General features: G+C 37.0%; 1 protein-coding gene and 1 pseudogene across 8 annotated transcripts; both read right to left on the reverse strand.

Moving 5' to 3' along the window:
* Positions 1–1,433: 1,433 nt before the first annotated feature.
* Positions 1,434–15,754, reverse strand: LOC111329844 (uncharacterized; annotated as a pseudogene). Its single transcript, XR_015988676.1, has 9 exons — positions 15,605–15,754; positions 15,141–15,239; positions 14,278–14,404; positions 13,539–13,808; positions 13,081–13,211; positions 12,744–12,855; positions 12,382–12,510; positions 2,504–2,572; positions 1,434–2,119 (listed from the first exon to the last, which is right to left on the reverse strand). The product of XR_015988676.1 is annotated as an uncharacterized LOC111329844 (transcript).
* LOC111329809 (uncharacterized) lies at positions 2,461–11,636 on the reverse strand. Of its 7 annotated transcripts, none has more exons than XM_088725385.1 (5): positions 11,361–11,636; positions 8,294–8,426; positions 6,703–6,899; positions 5,339–6,488; positions 2,461–4,888 (listed from the first exon to the last, which is right to left on the reverse strand). In XM_088725385.1, exons 3-4 carry the CDS (start codon positions 6,826–6,828, stop codon positions 6,339–6,341), a joined length of 276 nt encoding a protein of 91 aa, XP_088581511.1. In that variant the 5' UTR covers positions 6,829–6,899; positions 8,294–8,426; positions 11,361–11,636; the 3' UTR covers positions 2,461–4,888; positions 5,339–6,338. The 7 variants fall into 7 exon arrangements, with proteins under 7 accessions (XP_088581511.1, XP_088581509.1, XP_088581508.1 ...); XM_088725383.1 differs by having other exon boundaries at positions 6,815–6,899; positions 11,361–11,630; XM_088725382.1 differs by having other exon boundaries at positions 11,361–11,630.
* Positions 15,755–15,778: the final 24 nt, after the last annotated feature.

Genomic DNA, 15,778 nt, shown 5'->3' on the forward strand with positions numbered 1-15,778 from the left:
ATGCGAAAAACGTCGTCATGCTACCTTAACAGCACTCCTAATCGCATCGAAAGAAAGCGTTTTTCTATTATTCCACTTCATGTGATATTGGACGCATTCCCTTCGATGTCTGAACCTTTAATTCCGTATTCATGAGCCAAAAGCAATAATTAACAAATGGTAAACACCACAGCGTACACTATTGAGTTATGGATGCACGCGGGAGGTTGCTAAGCACGAAAGAAGCGTAAGAGTCGCTCGAGGCGATAGCCGAGAGCGACTCTAGCTTCTTGAGTGCTTAGCAAACCTCCCAAGTGCATCCATAACTCAATAGTGTACGCTGTGGTGTTTACCATTTGTTTTATAACATAACATTGATACATTGTAGCTAAAGAGTTCCCTTTTATTTAACAAATCTTACGCGACCAGAAAAAACAAGCGCGCGCGGAAAAATAGTCTTTGCTCACGTCAGCAGCGTACACCCATGGGCAAATGGGGGACGCTAAATTGACCAATCAGAGCGCGCGCTTTATTTTGGTTATGTTATAATTTAAGTTGCGCAACTCCTTGAATGACATTTACCTTTACCTACTGCGGAGTCATATGTGGAAGCAATAACCTAAATTAGAACATTTAGATCAATTTGAACACCACCATGGGATATGTTTAGTAGACATCACCAAGGTAGCTTGTCATCGCGCAAAAAAAGGAAATCCCTGAAATGTCTACTGTGTTACGTCAGTACGATCTTTTAAAAGGCGTCTTTTAAAGTCAAAGATATCTACTTGGTAAGCCTCAATGCAGGCATTTTGTGAGGATTTTAGATATTTATTGCTTGGTAAAAAAGGCCAATGAAATCCTACGTTCGAAAAAAACTATAGCTTGCTATGGCAGTAACTAGTCCATAACTATTTTATCAAAAAAACATACCCACTTCATACTTAGATATGTTTTCCATCATTCTAACCCACTTTTTTTGGGGGGGAGGGGCGGGATTAAGGAGCGCTTAAATCATTTGCAAACTATTTGCCTTCATCTAACTAACGGACTTTTCGCGAGGGAAGATGTGACCTGGACCTTTATGCTTCTAAATCTGCTTTACTGAGTCTAATCACTTTGCTTTCCGCTATTAAATGCCCGCGGCAACGATCATGATTCTTTCAACATTCTTTTTCTCAGTGGAAAACAAAGGCCAGAAAATTGTTGATCTACTTACTAATAGCTATTAAAACCGCTACTCAATTAGAGGTTAACTAAGGGGTATAAAAACCAAGGCCCTTTCAGAATATCAGCCGTCCAAACCAGTTACACAGTCTAAAACTAGCTAAATAATATATTTACAGTTCCCTTTGAAAATTTATCCGTTCACAGTAAGGATTATAAGGTAAGAAGGATGACTTTCCTCTAGAATATAAATTAAATTCATTTACAGTTGAGACAAAATGAGCACTGAATAATGCATCTTGTCGTTTCTTCATTGAAATTTCTTGGGAAAACTGAAAATTAAAAATTAAACTCAGTATTTACAATAGCGATATCTGTTCAAGGCAGATGCATCTCTATTTACATGACCAAAAGGTATTAATCATTGCAGGACATAACATATACGAACTATTATCAGAGAATGATAACAGTTATCTCAAGAAAACACAGTTCGGGACACTAGAAATAAGCATTGCAGAAGCCAGATATTGGTTTGTACCTTGACAAACGCCGGCGTCTCTGTATAGAGGCCGCGTTCTGTTGTCACAAAATGGATTTACATTGCCCCTGAGAGTTCGAAGGGTACGAACATCAAAAGAGCAATGTGTTTTTCCTGCCTTGTCGATGCAAGATTTTCCATTTTTTTATTTTTTCACATAGGGGTGAGGGAACGGGAATAAACTTGGAACGGAACGTTCTACCACAGTCAGCGACAACAGCTGCGTAATTATCGCCACAGGTTGCTACTTCTTGTAGCAGAGGAGGAAGATCATCCCAAGCAATTTCATGCAAAGGCGACTCACAAAGAAGTTGTGTTCCCTGTAAGCTTTGGAGAACTACGATACTAAGTGATTCCAATAGAATAGAGTTCGAAGATGGTCCAATGCAGGGTTCAAAATTCCCCCTTAACCAGCGCAAGAATGACTCAGACTGACTTCTGAGATGAAAAACATAATGACAATGAAATAGAACACATTGTGCCTGGTACACCGCTGCATACAGATTTTTTAAAAACATCCCGGGTGTTCTTTTAGAGGTACTGGCCACCCATTCCTGGATATTTTAGAGCTGATGAAAAGGCAATTTATTTCTTAAGAAGCATATAACCAGGAGGAATTCAATAATCACCAAGGTTCGATAAATCGAAAATTAAGACCACCAAAAAATTAAAAAACATTTAAAGTTCCCACTTTTAGAAATGCAGGAGCAAAAGGAGACACTTCATATTCATTCTTTACAGGTGGAAAATCATTTGAAATTCTAAAGTGGGACTTCTGCTAATCTAAATCAAACCAAACAGTTAATTATTTTCAATGCCTACCCGCAATTAGTATCACTTTCTGCGGAATAGATGGCTGCAAGGAAATGTTCTTCACATTCAATTGCCTTTCTGTAATTAATTATAAAAATCTATCCTTATTTCCATTAAATTTGTTTTGATAAAATTAATTAATACCGTTCTTAAATGATAAGAAAGATTCAATCATTCTAATATACATACATACATACATACATACATACGTTAGTTGACCACTCCCCGTAGGGGCTTTTCAGGGTCAAACTACCCACCCAACCCACCCCAGGGAGGACATCCATCACACAGTAATCTCGTGCGTGGGAAATTAACGTATCCTACCCCAACCCTGCAGGAGACGGGACCTCAATTTATTCGTCCCTATCCGAGAAGACTAGAATATCTAACCATTTCTTGATGTTAAAGAAAGGAAGCATATTCTTCTCAGTTAATTTTAAGACCCTTAGTGTTGGTCCGGCCGGTATTGAACTCTCGACCTCCCGCACAGCAGTCCGGCGCTCTCCCAATTGAGCTAACCAGGCGGCGGTTACGTAGTGGAAGACAATTCCACAGGTCTACAATACGATTAAACAAAGAAAATTTTAAAAGATCAGTTCCAAAAAGGCCTTTCCCCAGCAAATCTTCACTATTTCTGATGTTATATTTAGATGTCTTAAAATTTACACATGACAAAACATTAAAATCAATCTAACCTTTAAGGAATTTAAAGAAAAAGCAAATAAAAGCAAAAGAAAAAGCAATTCCTTGTAAATGAACTATAGAGTTAACATTCAAAAGTATGCTTAAAGGGTTAGATGACTTTCATTAACAAAAATACTTGCTGGCTTGAGCATAATACTCTTGGTCTTGGCATTTGAATCAAGAGTGTATTCTCTTAGGCTAATTATTATCACTTAGGTTCTAGAATCAATATTGGGTCATTGTCTTCACTTAGATTATACTATTTAACATTTTATTGTAATGTAGCTAAATTGATCGATGATTTCATTTCCATTGATTGGTCTAATGCGGCATGATCTGAATGAACAGTTGCATTTTGGTTCTACCTCTATGGAGTTAAATTGACCTAACTTCGATACAGCAATCTGGCCTGATTTCGAACCAGATCGAGGGTTTTTAAAGTTAATTTATCAGTGAAATGTTTAGCAAATTAATTTAATTGATTTTAATTAATCAAATTTTTGACTGCAAAAAATACCTTAAATTTACTTACAGTAAATTATTACCCTAAGACTTCCTTCAGAGCTCAACTAAGGCAGATGATGGAACTTTTACACAACTTTCACTCATGACAATTCTGCTCGCTACTTACAAATGTTTGCATATCTAAGTAAAAAATTAGTATGGAATTTTGGTTTTGAGTTGGCCTCAGTAGAAAAACAACAAATTATTCATAACATTCTAGCAAAAGCTATGTCTTCAAGGAAGTAATTACTGTAACTGTTTTGGTCCTTAATTGAGCCCTTTTTTACACAGTACACAATCCTTGTTGACTAAGTGTAACTAAAATAACAGAGCAAATGGCCTCTGGTAAACAAAATGGCTCCCCAGAATCCAAATTTGCACAACACTCAAAGTAAAGAGGGCCATGGGCAGTGCGGATAATGTTCTTTCCCAGTACTTGATCATTATTTAAATCATCATAAGAGCCATCACACCTAAGATCAAGCCAGTGACCACTGATCTTAGTGGTACTGACTGATTCCACAATTCTTGTTGGCTTTGAGATGGTGTGAAAAAGCCAGAATTGCTCATCAGCTGTTGTGTAGATGGGTAAGACCAAGCTTGTTGCCTCATCAGAATGCTTCATGCTCACACCAACAGATAACCAGGCATCTGTTGTAAAGAGGTGGGTACAGGAAGCATACAGGGTCAGCCTTTCTGGAGCTGAAAGGCACAAATCTACTACCAACACTTCCTCTTCTTCGATCCTTCCCCCACCCAGTGTATGTTTTGCTGCTTCTATGCCACACATTTTTGTCAAAACATGTTGAATGCCAGCTGCACTGGAATAGTCGATATCAACAGAGCATGTTGCAGGTGCACTGCCGGTGATTATTGATGGAGTAGATGTAGATGTTGAAGTACTGGCAGATGTACATGTAGACATGGATGCTGAAGTAAATGTAAGTGCTGAAGTGGATGTAGATGATGAAATGGATGTAGGAGCTGGAGTAGATGTAGATGCTAAAGTAGATGTATACCCTGAAGTAGATGTACATGCTGAAGTGGATGTAATGGTAAAATGAATGTTGTCTGCACGCAGCATCTCTTTGAGCTGAATCCGCCCATAGTTGTATGGCTTCTTGAAGGGAATGCCTTCTGGGAGACCATGGACCTCGAATCCACCTTTCAAAGATGGAACTTTGCTAGGTTTACCACAAGCATCACCTAAAAATAAGCATAACTTGGTGTAGGTCATAAAATGTCTAAGAGTTGAGTTGTAGTTTTAAAGAGCAATGTGCCTTACTGTGGCCACCAACAAATATTTTTACAAGCTAGCCAATCAGGGTGTGTGAATTTGATTCACAGGCATGCCTCCATTTGGTTGTTCCATGTTGAAACTTTCTACCGAGGCATATCTGTCAATGAAATTTGCGTACCTTGATCGGTGGCTAACTTGCAAAAATGTTTGTTGGGTGGCTACGGAAAGCAGCATCGCACTGTAATTAATTCTGTTTCTTAACTAAACGAGAAAAATTCTATTTCTGAAATAACTCATACATGCATTAAACTAAAATTTACATTCCTTTAGTACATTCCATTTATAACTCAAACCATTAGTTACATACAAAACGTGGTTGTTTAATGACAAATTCTGCAGTTTTTGTAAATACTTACTGTATTTCTTGTTGACAAGGTCTTGCAGATGAGCAATAGTAAATTGCTGATTATTTGCACTTATAAAACAGAAAGTAAACAAAAGACTTAATATGTAAACAAGATATGAATGGCAGCTACATGTAAGTTTCACATGAGGATTCTATTAAAGGCCCATACACTTGTATGTGGTTCAACTTACATACATGTACCTTACTTTTGAAAAAGTTACAACACCCACAACATTAATGTTTAAAAACTCTGGAGTACTTGAAAATAAATTATTCTTGGTATCAAAACGAGTCCCTGTCAAATAGGATTTTGTACTGTAGTCCCATGAGATGCAACCCCTCACTGAAATTCCTTGTCTCAGACTCTAAGGTAGGTGGCAAAATTATTATATAGGTGACTCAATCAATACATTATCCTGTTTACTAAGATCACAGCAGTGTCAGCATCTTGATCTTACTAACATCATCTTTGACGTAGCTATTGAAGACATGCTCCCTTCCTTGAAACAAAGTGCCAAATTGTGCCGTTCATTTTTCATAGTTCTTAGCTTCCATTAATGGGCACTTCACGAGGTCCACCAACACCCACAAAAAGGATGTTTTATGTTCCAGTTTTCCCACAAAATGGCAAACCTTAATCAGTGAATGAAATATCTGCAGTGCTCAGTGTTTGTAAGGGTAACTCATATAGGGTCATTGCTTTATTAAAATCTTAATGTATTGCCTGCTAAGGCAAGGGCAATCAAACACTAGAAAGTATACACAATGTACACCGAAAAACGAGAGAGAGGCAGGACTGAGGAGGAAAAGGGTTGATCAAGGGTTGATTAAGAACCTATCATCTATGATATGGCCACAATCCACAAATAGGATATTGGCTGCAGATGCCATCTTTAGTTTAAAATGCAAAACAGTACACTTGATTCCATATTCTTAACCTCACTCAAAGTAAATAATTATGGTGAACTTGTCACATACAATTTCACTGTTTGAAAGCAAATATTGTCTTTCTAAGCACAATATTCTGGAAATTTTATGCTTATCTCTTGATTAGTTGCAAGAAATGCTGTTCCAGCCCTAGATCCAAGGTTGTTCACTTCACCACTGATATCCAGATATAATGTGGATGTCTGACAACCCAAATCTTCAAGAATCAGGATCTATACATGCAATAAAATATGGTAATTAAAAAGATTTATATTATCTTCAGTCTTAATTATTAAGATATACGTCTAACCCAAAAACACTTCTTTTAAATCCCCAAGGAAATGCTCAATATGAATAATTCATAATTACTGTTAGTATTATTGTTTTTTGAAGGTAGGCAACTTAACTCTATCAGGGTGAACATATACACAGCTGTATTAATAGTACCTCTTCCAAAAGTTTCTTTCTGTGTCTATCAATTAGTTTTCTTTTCTGCACCTCTGTGAGTTCTGATACTTTAACATTTAATTCTTTATAAACTTTTGCAGAATCCACAAACTTTTTTTTCTCCATGTCACTTCTTTCTCTCCACTTTTCAGATGCTTTCTTATTCTTGTGTTGGTAGGTAAGACCTTTACATTCATCTGCAACTCAGTAAAAGAACATATATGATTCATGACAAATATATAACCAAGTGCACTAATCACATGCAGTGATGTCAGTCAAGACCACCTTACAGCCACATAACACTTACTGATTACAAAATTAAAGATCAGTCATTTCCCAACAATGAGCTATCGACACATTGATGATTCAAAATAACTATATTGTATTGTAATCTGCAACAAAGCCTACGTTTTTCCACTTGAAAAATGTCAAGGTATCAGTGAAAGGCCTAATTCCTTTCCAAAACTTCGTGTAAGCTACAGCAGTTCTGAAAAGAATGTCTGAGCGAGAAAAAATTATTTTTATAGGCTACAATAACACAAATCAAAACCATTGTTCCTAATATTAATAGCTATGATGTCAAGCAGTAACAATGCTTAATCATGACATTAAGCATTATACAACATAATGGGTTGTATGCAACTGACACTACTTACAACCCATTATACAGGTTTTAGTCATTTGTCAGGCAGTGCTGGATCAACTTGTACTTGGTATGTATGTATCATACATACATTGTCCTGAGACCCCCTCCTATCTGGAAGAGAGTAGAGTAGACACACAGGATAGCCCCTTCAGTGTTGTAAACACTGGTATCAACAGGGGTCCTGTTTACCACCCATCCCATCCCAAGGGAGGATATCCATTACACAGTTAACATCTCCTGCCCCTAACCCTGCAGGAGACAGGACCTCCATTTCATTGTCCCTATCCGAGAAAACTAGAATATCTAAACATTTCTTTATGTTATAGAAAGGTAGCATATTTTTCTCAACTATTTTAAGACCCTGAGTGTTGGTCCAGCCGGGGCTCGAACCCTTGACCTCCCGCACAAACATTGTACATTTACAAGAACTCATAAACATTACATGAAACAGTAAACTTTGAATTAATTTGAGAAATTTGTGATCCTTGCAGTGTTGCTATCAATTTACATGTGAGTATAGTGTACATAAAAACAAACGTGAAACCAAAATCTCAGGTTTGACAAGGAATGTAGATAATAGCTGGAAGCCAGGGGGAAGTAGGCAGCTGTGCACTTGATTTTCCAGGCTGGAAAACTTTCTAGGGTCATGAAAATCTGTAGTAATGGATTATTATAAACCTGTCTGTGAACTGTCAATTTCCGTCTTTTAACAATATCGTCTATATCCCTGCTTTAAAAAGTATTTGAACCCAGGGCCATATCTACAGCTGTATTTAATGCTAATTCCTACTTATAACTTACATTAAGCCACAACTGACTGCACCTATACAATGTAGTAGGTATGGATAAAACAGGAGTGAAATGAAAAATGATGACAATATAAGCATTGTAAGAAAATGACTGAGTATGTGTAAATCAAATATATTTTCCTTCTAATACAAGTACCTGTTTTAAAGAATTCAGCACAAAATAAATTGCAAGAATTTACTCCTTTGACACCTTTGATTCTTTTTAATGTGACATCTGCAGAAGAAGATGATACTTGTGGCCTTTTTCTTTTCTAATTCCCAATCCACTTCTGCAAAAATCATTCAGTGTAATTGTTGTATTACTCATTATCAAACAACAAACATATGAAATACATAAATATGAACTGCGGTTATGAAACGTATATGTGCACGATCCTTCGCAGTAAAGCACTATTTAAGCAATAGTGAAAATCAGACCTGAAAAAAATTCAGGCCTGTATGGGATTCGAACCACTGACCTCTGCGATACTAGTGCAGCGCTCTACCAATTGAGCTAACAAGCCAACTGGGAGCAGGACATCAAATTAATTCGACATAAACCCGTAGGTGATAAATCAAACAACAAACATATGAAATACATATATATGAACTGCGGTTATGAAACGTATATGTGCGCGATCCTTCGCAGTAATTAAAGCACTATTTAAGCAATAGTGAAAATCAGACCTGAAAAAAATTCAGGCCTGTACGGGATTCGAACCACTGACCTCTGCGATACTATACTAGTGCAGCGCTCTACCAATTGAGCTAACAAGCCAACTGGGAGCAGGCCATCAAATTTTTTTCGGGTCTAATTTTCACTATTGCTTAAATAGTGCTTTACTGCGAAGGATCGTGCACATATACGTTTCATAACTGCAGTTCATATATATGTATTTCATATGTTTGTTGTTTGATTTATCACCTACGGGTTTATGTCGAATTAATTTGATGGCCTGCTCCCAGTTGGCTTGTTAGCTCAATTGGTAGAGCGCTGCACTAGTATCGCAGAGGTCAGTGGTTCGAATCCTGTACAGGCCTGAATTTTTTTTCAGGTCTGATTTTCACTATTGCTTAAATAGTGCTTTACTGCGAAGGATCGAGCACATATACATTTCATAACCGCAGTTCATATATATGTATTTCATATGTTTGTTGTTTGATTTATCACCTATGGGTTTATGTCAAATTAATTTAATGGCCTGCTCCCAGTTGGCTTGTTAGAGGTCCTACAGGCAGAGATAAGTGGTTCGAGTACCCAAGAACATTAGAGATCTGCCAACATTATCATCTTTCAAGATAAATATCCGTAAGATTGATCTAAATACTTTACTGACCGATAATTACCGTACCAACTGTATTTTATGCAGTACTTAATGTAAAAAAGTTTTTTAATGTACATTTTATCTTGTACATATTGTAAATATTTTAGCATGTTGACCAATCTTAGTATTTTTAGCTCAATTAGCATTTTAACTTTAATTAATATATGAATTTAGTCATTTTTAATTTATTTTGTAGTGTCCCCATTTAGTGGTTATGTACTGCTATTTTAGTCTGACACTTAAATAAAGGTATTCATTCACAGGCCTGAATTTTTTTCAGGTCTGATTTTCACTATTGCTTAAATAGTGCTTTACTGCGAAGGATCGTGCACATATACATTACTCATTATGCTAAAATTAGTAATAATTATCCACTGATGACAACTGAATAAACATGCATAAACTTTTTTTAATTATACTAATTTTGATCAAAGACCATAAAAGTGTTATCATGAGGAAAAAGGAAGAGTAGAGGAGAAAGAGGAGGTATGCATCAGAACTATTGAGAAATACTGCAATAATGGCTTGCCACTAGTTACAGTATTCGTACATGTTTGAATATAGTATTTAATATCCTTTAGACAACAGACAGAGGGAGCAGGGCTGCCGTAGTGGTGAGAGCGCTCGCCTTCCACCAATGTGTTCCGGGTATGATTCCCGGACCCTGCATTATAAGTGGATTGAGTTAGTTGGTTCTCTACTCTGCTCTGAGAGGTTTTTCTCTGGGTACTCTGGTTTTCCCCTCTCCTCAAAAACCATAATCATTTGAATTTACCTCATTTACAGTTTATTTGGATTTATACACGACCCCACAGGCCGTTCAGCTCTAAACACTATCGTCTCTAAATAAAGGTGTAATTATCAGGGGTTACAATAACAATACTTATAAGTGGCCACTGAAGGTTTAATAGACGGCTGTGACCACTAAAATCATTTTTTATTTTCACTAATAAAATCCAAACAGACGGGGGTAAGAGGTCCTACAGGCAGCGGTAGACCGCCGGTAACCGCCTTCTATCGAAACTCCTTTATCATTATTATTATTATTATTAGACCTACAACAGACACCCTCTACTTCATCCTAACCTAGGATTAACCAAACCTTGCTTTGACAAAATGAGCTTGTGGGTTTGCATAATAAAAACACTAATAATAATAATACAACTATATCTTAGATTCGTACAGTTGTAGTCAAACAAACAAAACAAAACAAATTAAAAAAAACTTTATTCATTAATTACAAATTATAATTTCATGTTGGCTTCCAGCCGCATATGGAAGAGCCTAATCGAGGCAGGGGAAGAGACACGCACGTTTATTGGAAAAGACGAAAAATTTTTTACAAACAATACCAGCTGTTGCCAAATTTAATTATGGATCAGTTGAAAATATTATTATGATACAAGAATGTCAACGTGGATAACACAGAAAGTAAAAGTCAAATCGTGTCTCAGAGCTATCTAAATGTTAATTAAATGGTGCATAATTTTGGTGACGGTCAATGTAGTCATCAGATTTCAATAAAACTTCCGCGTTAATTTATTGGATGTTGTCTTTGCATATGATCTTGTTATGTTTATAATGTTTTCAAATAAAAACCTTAAATTTCGGAAATCGATGGATCACCTTGAAATGTAAATACACATGTATGATGAACGTGAATGATCTTGAGCTTGAGTAATAAAGCTGAGTTAACTGATAGTATAGAAGCTGTACCTCATCACGATCTAAATAACATCCAATTAACTTTAAGCGTTAGGCTATTATTGACATGTAAATGCATCTACGATCGATACGAATTGCTAGTTTTGTTTGATTTGTGGAATTATTGAGATAAAATGAGGCACAACCTGGTATAAAGCTACAGCTGAGGTTAACCAAATGATTTAATAAGCTTACCTCGACTTGTGCCTTCCTCAAACCAGTGTCCGTTGACGCTTTTAAAACCATCTCCTTGTACATGCTTCCAGTTCCAACCATCCCTCCTTCAAAAAAACGCTCTAAAATACCTCTCTGTTCATCTGAGATACGAGTACGTTTCGCCATTGTATTTCCTCACGAAGAACAACCACTATCTCGCTGAAGGTTTACCAGACGGCACGTTGTGGAATTTGTTACTGGCGGGCGAACGCGGATTATTCCACAAAGCGATTTCATTGGCTGCTCCAGACGATTCTTCAAATAAGCGGCATCAGACGGCTCAGTAGTAGTAGTAGTAAGTAGTAATTTATTTATCCACATTTCACAATTGAGTATAACTCGTTTTAACGTGAACGTGCCAGGTTAAAGTAATATATATAACAAGCTAGACAATGATGATAACAATAGTGATAAAAAGGAAACTATAAAATCATATGGGAATCATGCATATATAGGAAATAAATAGGAATCAATAAAACTAAGAGGGAACAAACTAGGGATAAAATAAGCTATGTACAAAAGTTGCATTCACACTCCACACTGGTAGTCAAGTTGACCTCGTCCAGCATTGATTTAAAAATGTTAAGAGAAGGAGCTCTTCTTGCATAGTCAGGTAGATTATTCCATAATCTTGTAGTGACGTATTGATATGACCTATGCATGAATCTGCTAGAATAAGTAGGCTGATGAAGCTTGCAGAGGCCTCTGAGGTCATATTTATTATTACGAAATAAAAACATCTCCCTAATATTATTCGGCCCCATGTTAAATAAGCATTTATAAAAAAGGCAGAGAGCATGAGAATATCTGCGATGCTCTAGGGTCCTCAGTCCCACATGGTCAAGTAAGGTACTATATGAGTTTGACTTAGCCATGTTTAAAAGAGTTCTAATGGCATACTGATTAGTGAGCTCCAGTTTGTTAGATAGGCCAGACGGCCCAGACGATCATTTCACTTGGGTATTACCCACATTCTCAATTGAGAAATACCGGATGTTACCCTATGAGAAAATGTGACACGGGTGGTACAAGTCGTTGAACTTCGTCCTTGAAAGGAGAAAGCGCTGTATTTGCTAAACAATTATCCATTGTCCTAGATAAACAAAACTGCAGTCGATTATACTCCTGCCTGTAAACAAAACAAGCTGAAAAATTTAATGAAAATTTAATGAAGCACAAGCTTCATTAAATTTTCGTAAACTTTTCGGTTGAGTTTGGATAGAAAGTTTCCCCCAAGCAAACGGTCACCTCTTCGACTTTCATCGTCTAAAAGATTGCTTTTGAAGTGACCATTTCACTTTTACCTTACGCACCACAATACTAAAGCCAACATTTCTTTTTAAACCACGGTATGCGAGTTACCGGCAAGTCGGGCTATTTGCTTTTGCCAAGTTTGTAATCATTTCTCGTTGACATGAATACGCTGACAAAGCAAACGTCTGGGTGGTGCAACTTCCAATGAAGACTGATGGTTCTGCAAATTATGGAAAATAATGTTCAGGAAAGTAAGACCACAGAGTTGATAAAGAAAGTCGACGAGGAGGAAAAAGGACAGAGAAGAAGTGTAAGCAAAATTTTCACATGATTTCTTATGCTGTGTTGACCCATTTCCTGGCCCAATAGACTCCTGGACTAGTTATACATAATCACTGGGATAACTGTTCATAAATAGTATTCGAGCAAATCAAATTTACCTTACCAGAACTATTTAACGGTGGATCTGCGTTGTACGTGCAGAAAGGGTTAAATAAGTCCCTGTTAATGTACTGTCCGATCGCACAACCAGTTTTAGCCTCTCTTGTCACGCATTCTTTTGCAACAGCATAGTCGCTTTGAAGATACGAATAGAAGCCAAGGTTAACACATTTTATAAGGTTGTAATCCATTTATTGGCAGTCAAAGGCCTTTTTCCCATTGGCATACTTATTTTGTGTGTTTGTCTGGAGCCAGATTTTCCTGGGTGGACAACAGATAAATTACTAGGTAACAGAATAATAAAAGCAGTTCTTCTTAACCGTGAAAGTACATGTGTGTTGTAAGAAATACTTAAAAAGGCCCTAGCCTGAGATTTCTGATCACGGCAGACAGACGTGTCTTTCGAAAGAGAACTCCTCAATTCATATTCAAAGTCCACCTGCGTAAAAGTTACTTTTATACCTACAAAGTTTAGGATCTGTATTGTCTCGGTTCAGCCGAATCCGAAAATCATTCCAACACTCCACAGCTTTGGTGAAAACTGAGCCTTTGCACTGAATTTGATTGAGCAGGAATTGATCAATCAACGCCGGATCCACTTTAAGATCTCCACAATGGTATAACAGTAACTTTATCAACGATGTGACGGCGGGAACAAAACCAGCGAAAAGACCGGTTAAGTAGGTCTTCAAGTGATTTACCAGGCATGAGATCTGATACTGGTATTCAACACTACAGAGATACAAGGATCGAAAACAAGATAAATACGAGAACTTTATAAGTGGTACGGAAAAATAACGTTAACATTTAGTCTCCGACTTACGAGTAGGACTCTTACACTCTATGAATGAAAAAGCGCTTCCTAACTGGTGTAAAGAAGGTGTTTGTATTTTTTAACTCGTCAAGTAAAAGCCTTTTATATTGGTATGGTAAGAAACGAAAACATCAAAACGGTGAGTGCTTTTCGAGGGAACACCGACAGCGATGGACGAAATTCACTGGCTTCGAAGCTTAGAAGTGTGATAATAGTTGTGGCACAAAAGAAAACTTTCGCTGACTCAGAGCAAAAAAGGAAGAAACTATGGAAATTTCATTTGTATGGAAATGTTAAGAGTTGGGAAAAATGTCCTGGTAGAAAGTCAGGCAGGGGAAAGTCAGTGCTGTAAGAACGTTTCTCGTGAGATGGGAAGTCGACTAGTACCTGCAGTTGGCGTTTGCTTTGTGTTTTAAATCAGACACCATTTTCCGCTGACATTTGAATCCTCCTGCTATGAATTGCGTCATGTTGCAGTCACCAATTTTTGGATCAGCTACACAGCAATGAAGAGCTGTCGGGGGAAGGATGCAAAACAAGAATGACAGATTAGTGTGGCGTAACACTACGTAAGAGGCTCATACTAAGAGAAATGTATAAATCTAGTATCATCTCTAACACTCGGCAATTTCGATTATCCTCAATTAGGGGACTCTTCTTATTGCGGTAACTTCGAAAGGAGACTGCTTTGTTGTTGTTGTTGTTGTTGTTGATGTTGTTGTTGTTGTTGATGATGTTGTTTTCCTGTCTAAAATTAACTTATGTAGCAGATCAGGGAAAACTGAATCACTATAAGCAACAGCCAATGCGATTTACAGAATCGATTCTGCGAGATAAAGCTGTTGCATAGCTCAATAATTTCTTATTATGTTAGGAAAACATAATATTCTGGTGTCCGGTTGAAGTAACACCACATTTAAGAGTGAAATTTAGTCCAGTTATTAGATTATTCATTTTGCACGCTGGCAGAACGGCAAGATTATTAAGTAGCAAGTTCGTCACATTTTTTTAGTTAATGTGTTTTTGGCGATGCTTGCGTAAAGAAACACGTGAGAATGTTTAGCCAAAAAAATGCAAGATGCTTGACACGAAGTAAGGCAAATTTCTCTTCTTTATGGCAATGAGATTTTTCTAAGAGGTAAGAGGCCTGGCCTCTTACTTCTTAGAAGAATTCATTCATTTTTTGCTCTCTATGCCTTGTTTATGTATACGGAGTGTCTACGAAGTTTAACATTATTTAACACACTCACCGGCCAAACTTGTGGTAAGAATCCAAGTCCTGTGTAACAACATTACTTTCATCGTAGAACACGTCGAAAAACGACTACCTCATGGCCTTTCGAAATGATTATATATATATATATAATCTATATATATATATATATATATATATATTATATATATTATATATAATATATATTATATTATTATATATATTATATTATATAATAATATTATATATATAATAATATTATATATATAATAATATTATATATATTATATCATATATATAATATATAATAATAATATATATATGGGCGAAGCTCATCACCTTAGTTGTGATTTGAGCACTCTCGCATGGCAACATGCCTGCACTTGGTCTCACAAGTGTAGCGCCCAGGCAATGGTTTATTCCAGAGCTTGGCCCAGTGTCTGCACTGCACTGATGAGACCCACATAGGTCGAAACAGTGTGCACTGTCTGCAGTTATATATATATATATATGCCTATAGCCCGAACACGGGTAAGTCCACAGTTTAACTGTGGGGCTGCACCTGCGAAAGGATTCATGGCCGCAATACTAATCTTAGAGATACCATCGCCGCCATGATGAGTACTCATTGGATCGTGAAGAGAAAAACTGTTTGAAATACAAAACAGGGGCAGG

Source organism: Stylophora pistillata, chromosome 6 (genome assembly GCF_964205215.1).
Source record: "Stylophora pistillata chromosome 6, jaStyPist1.2, whole genome shotgun sequence".
NCBI lineage: Eukaryota > Metazoa > Cnidaria > Anthozoa > Scleractinia > Pocilloporidae > Stylophora > Stylophora pistillata.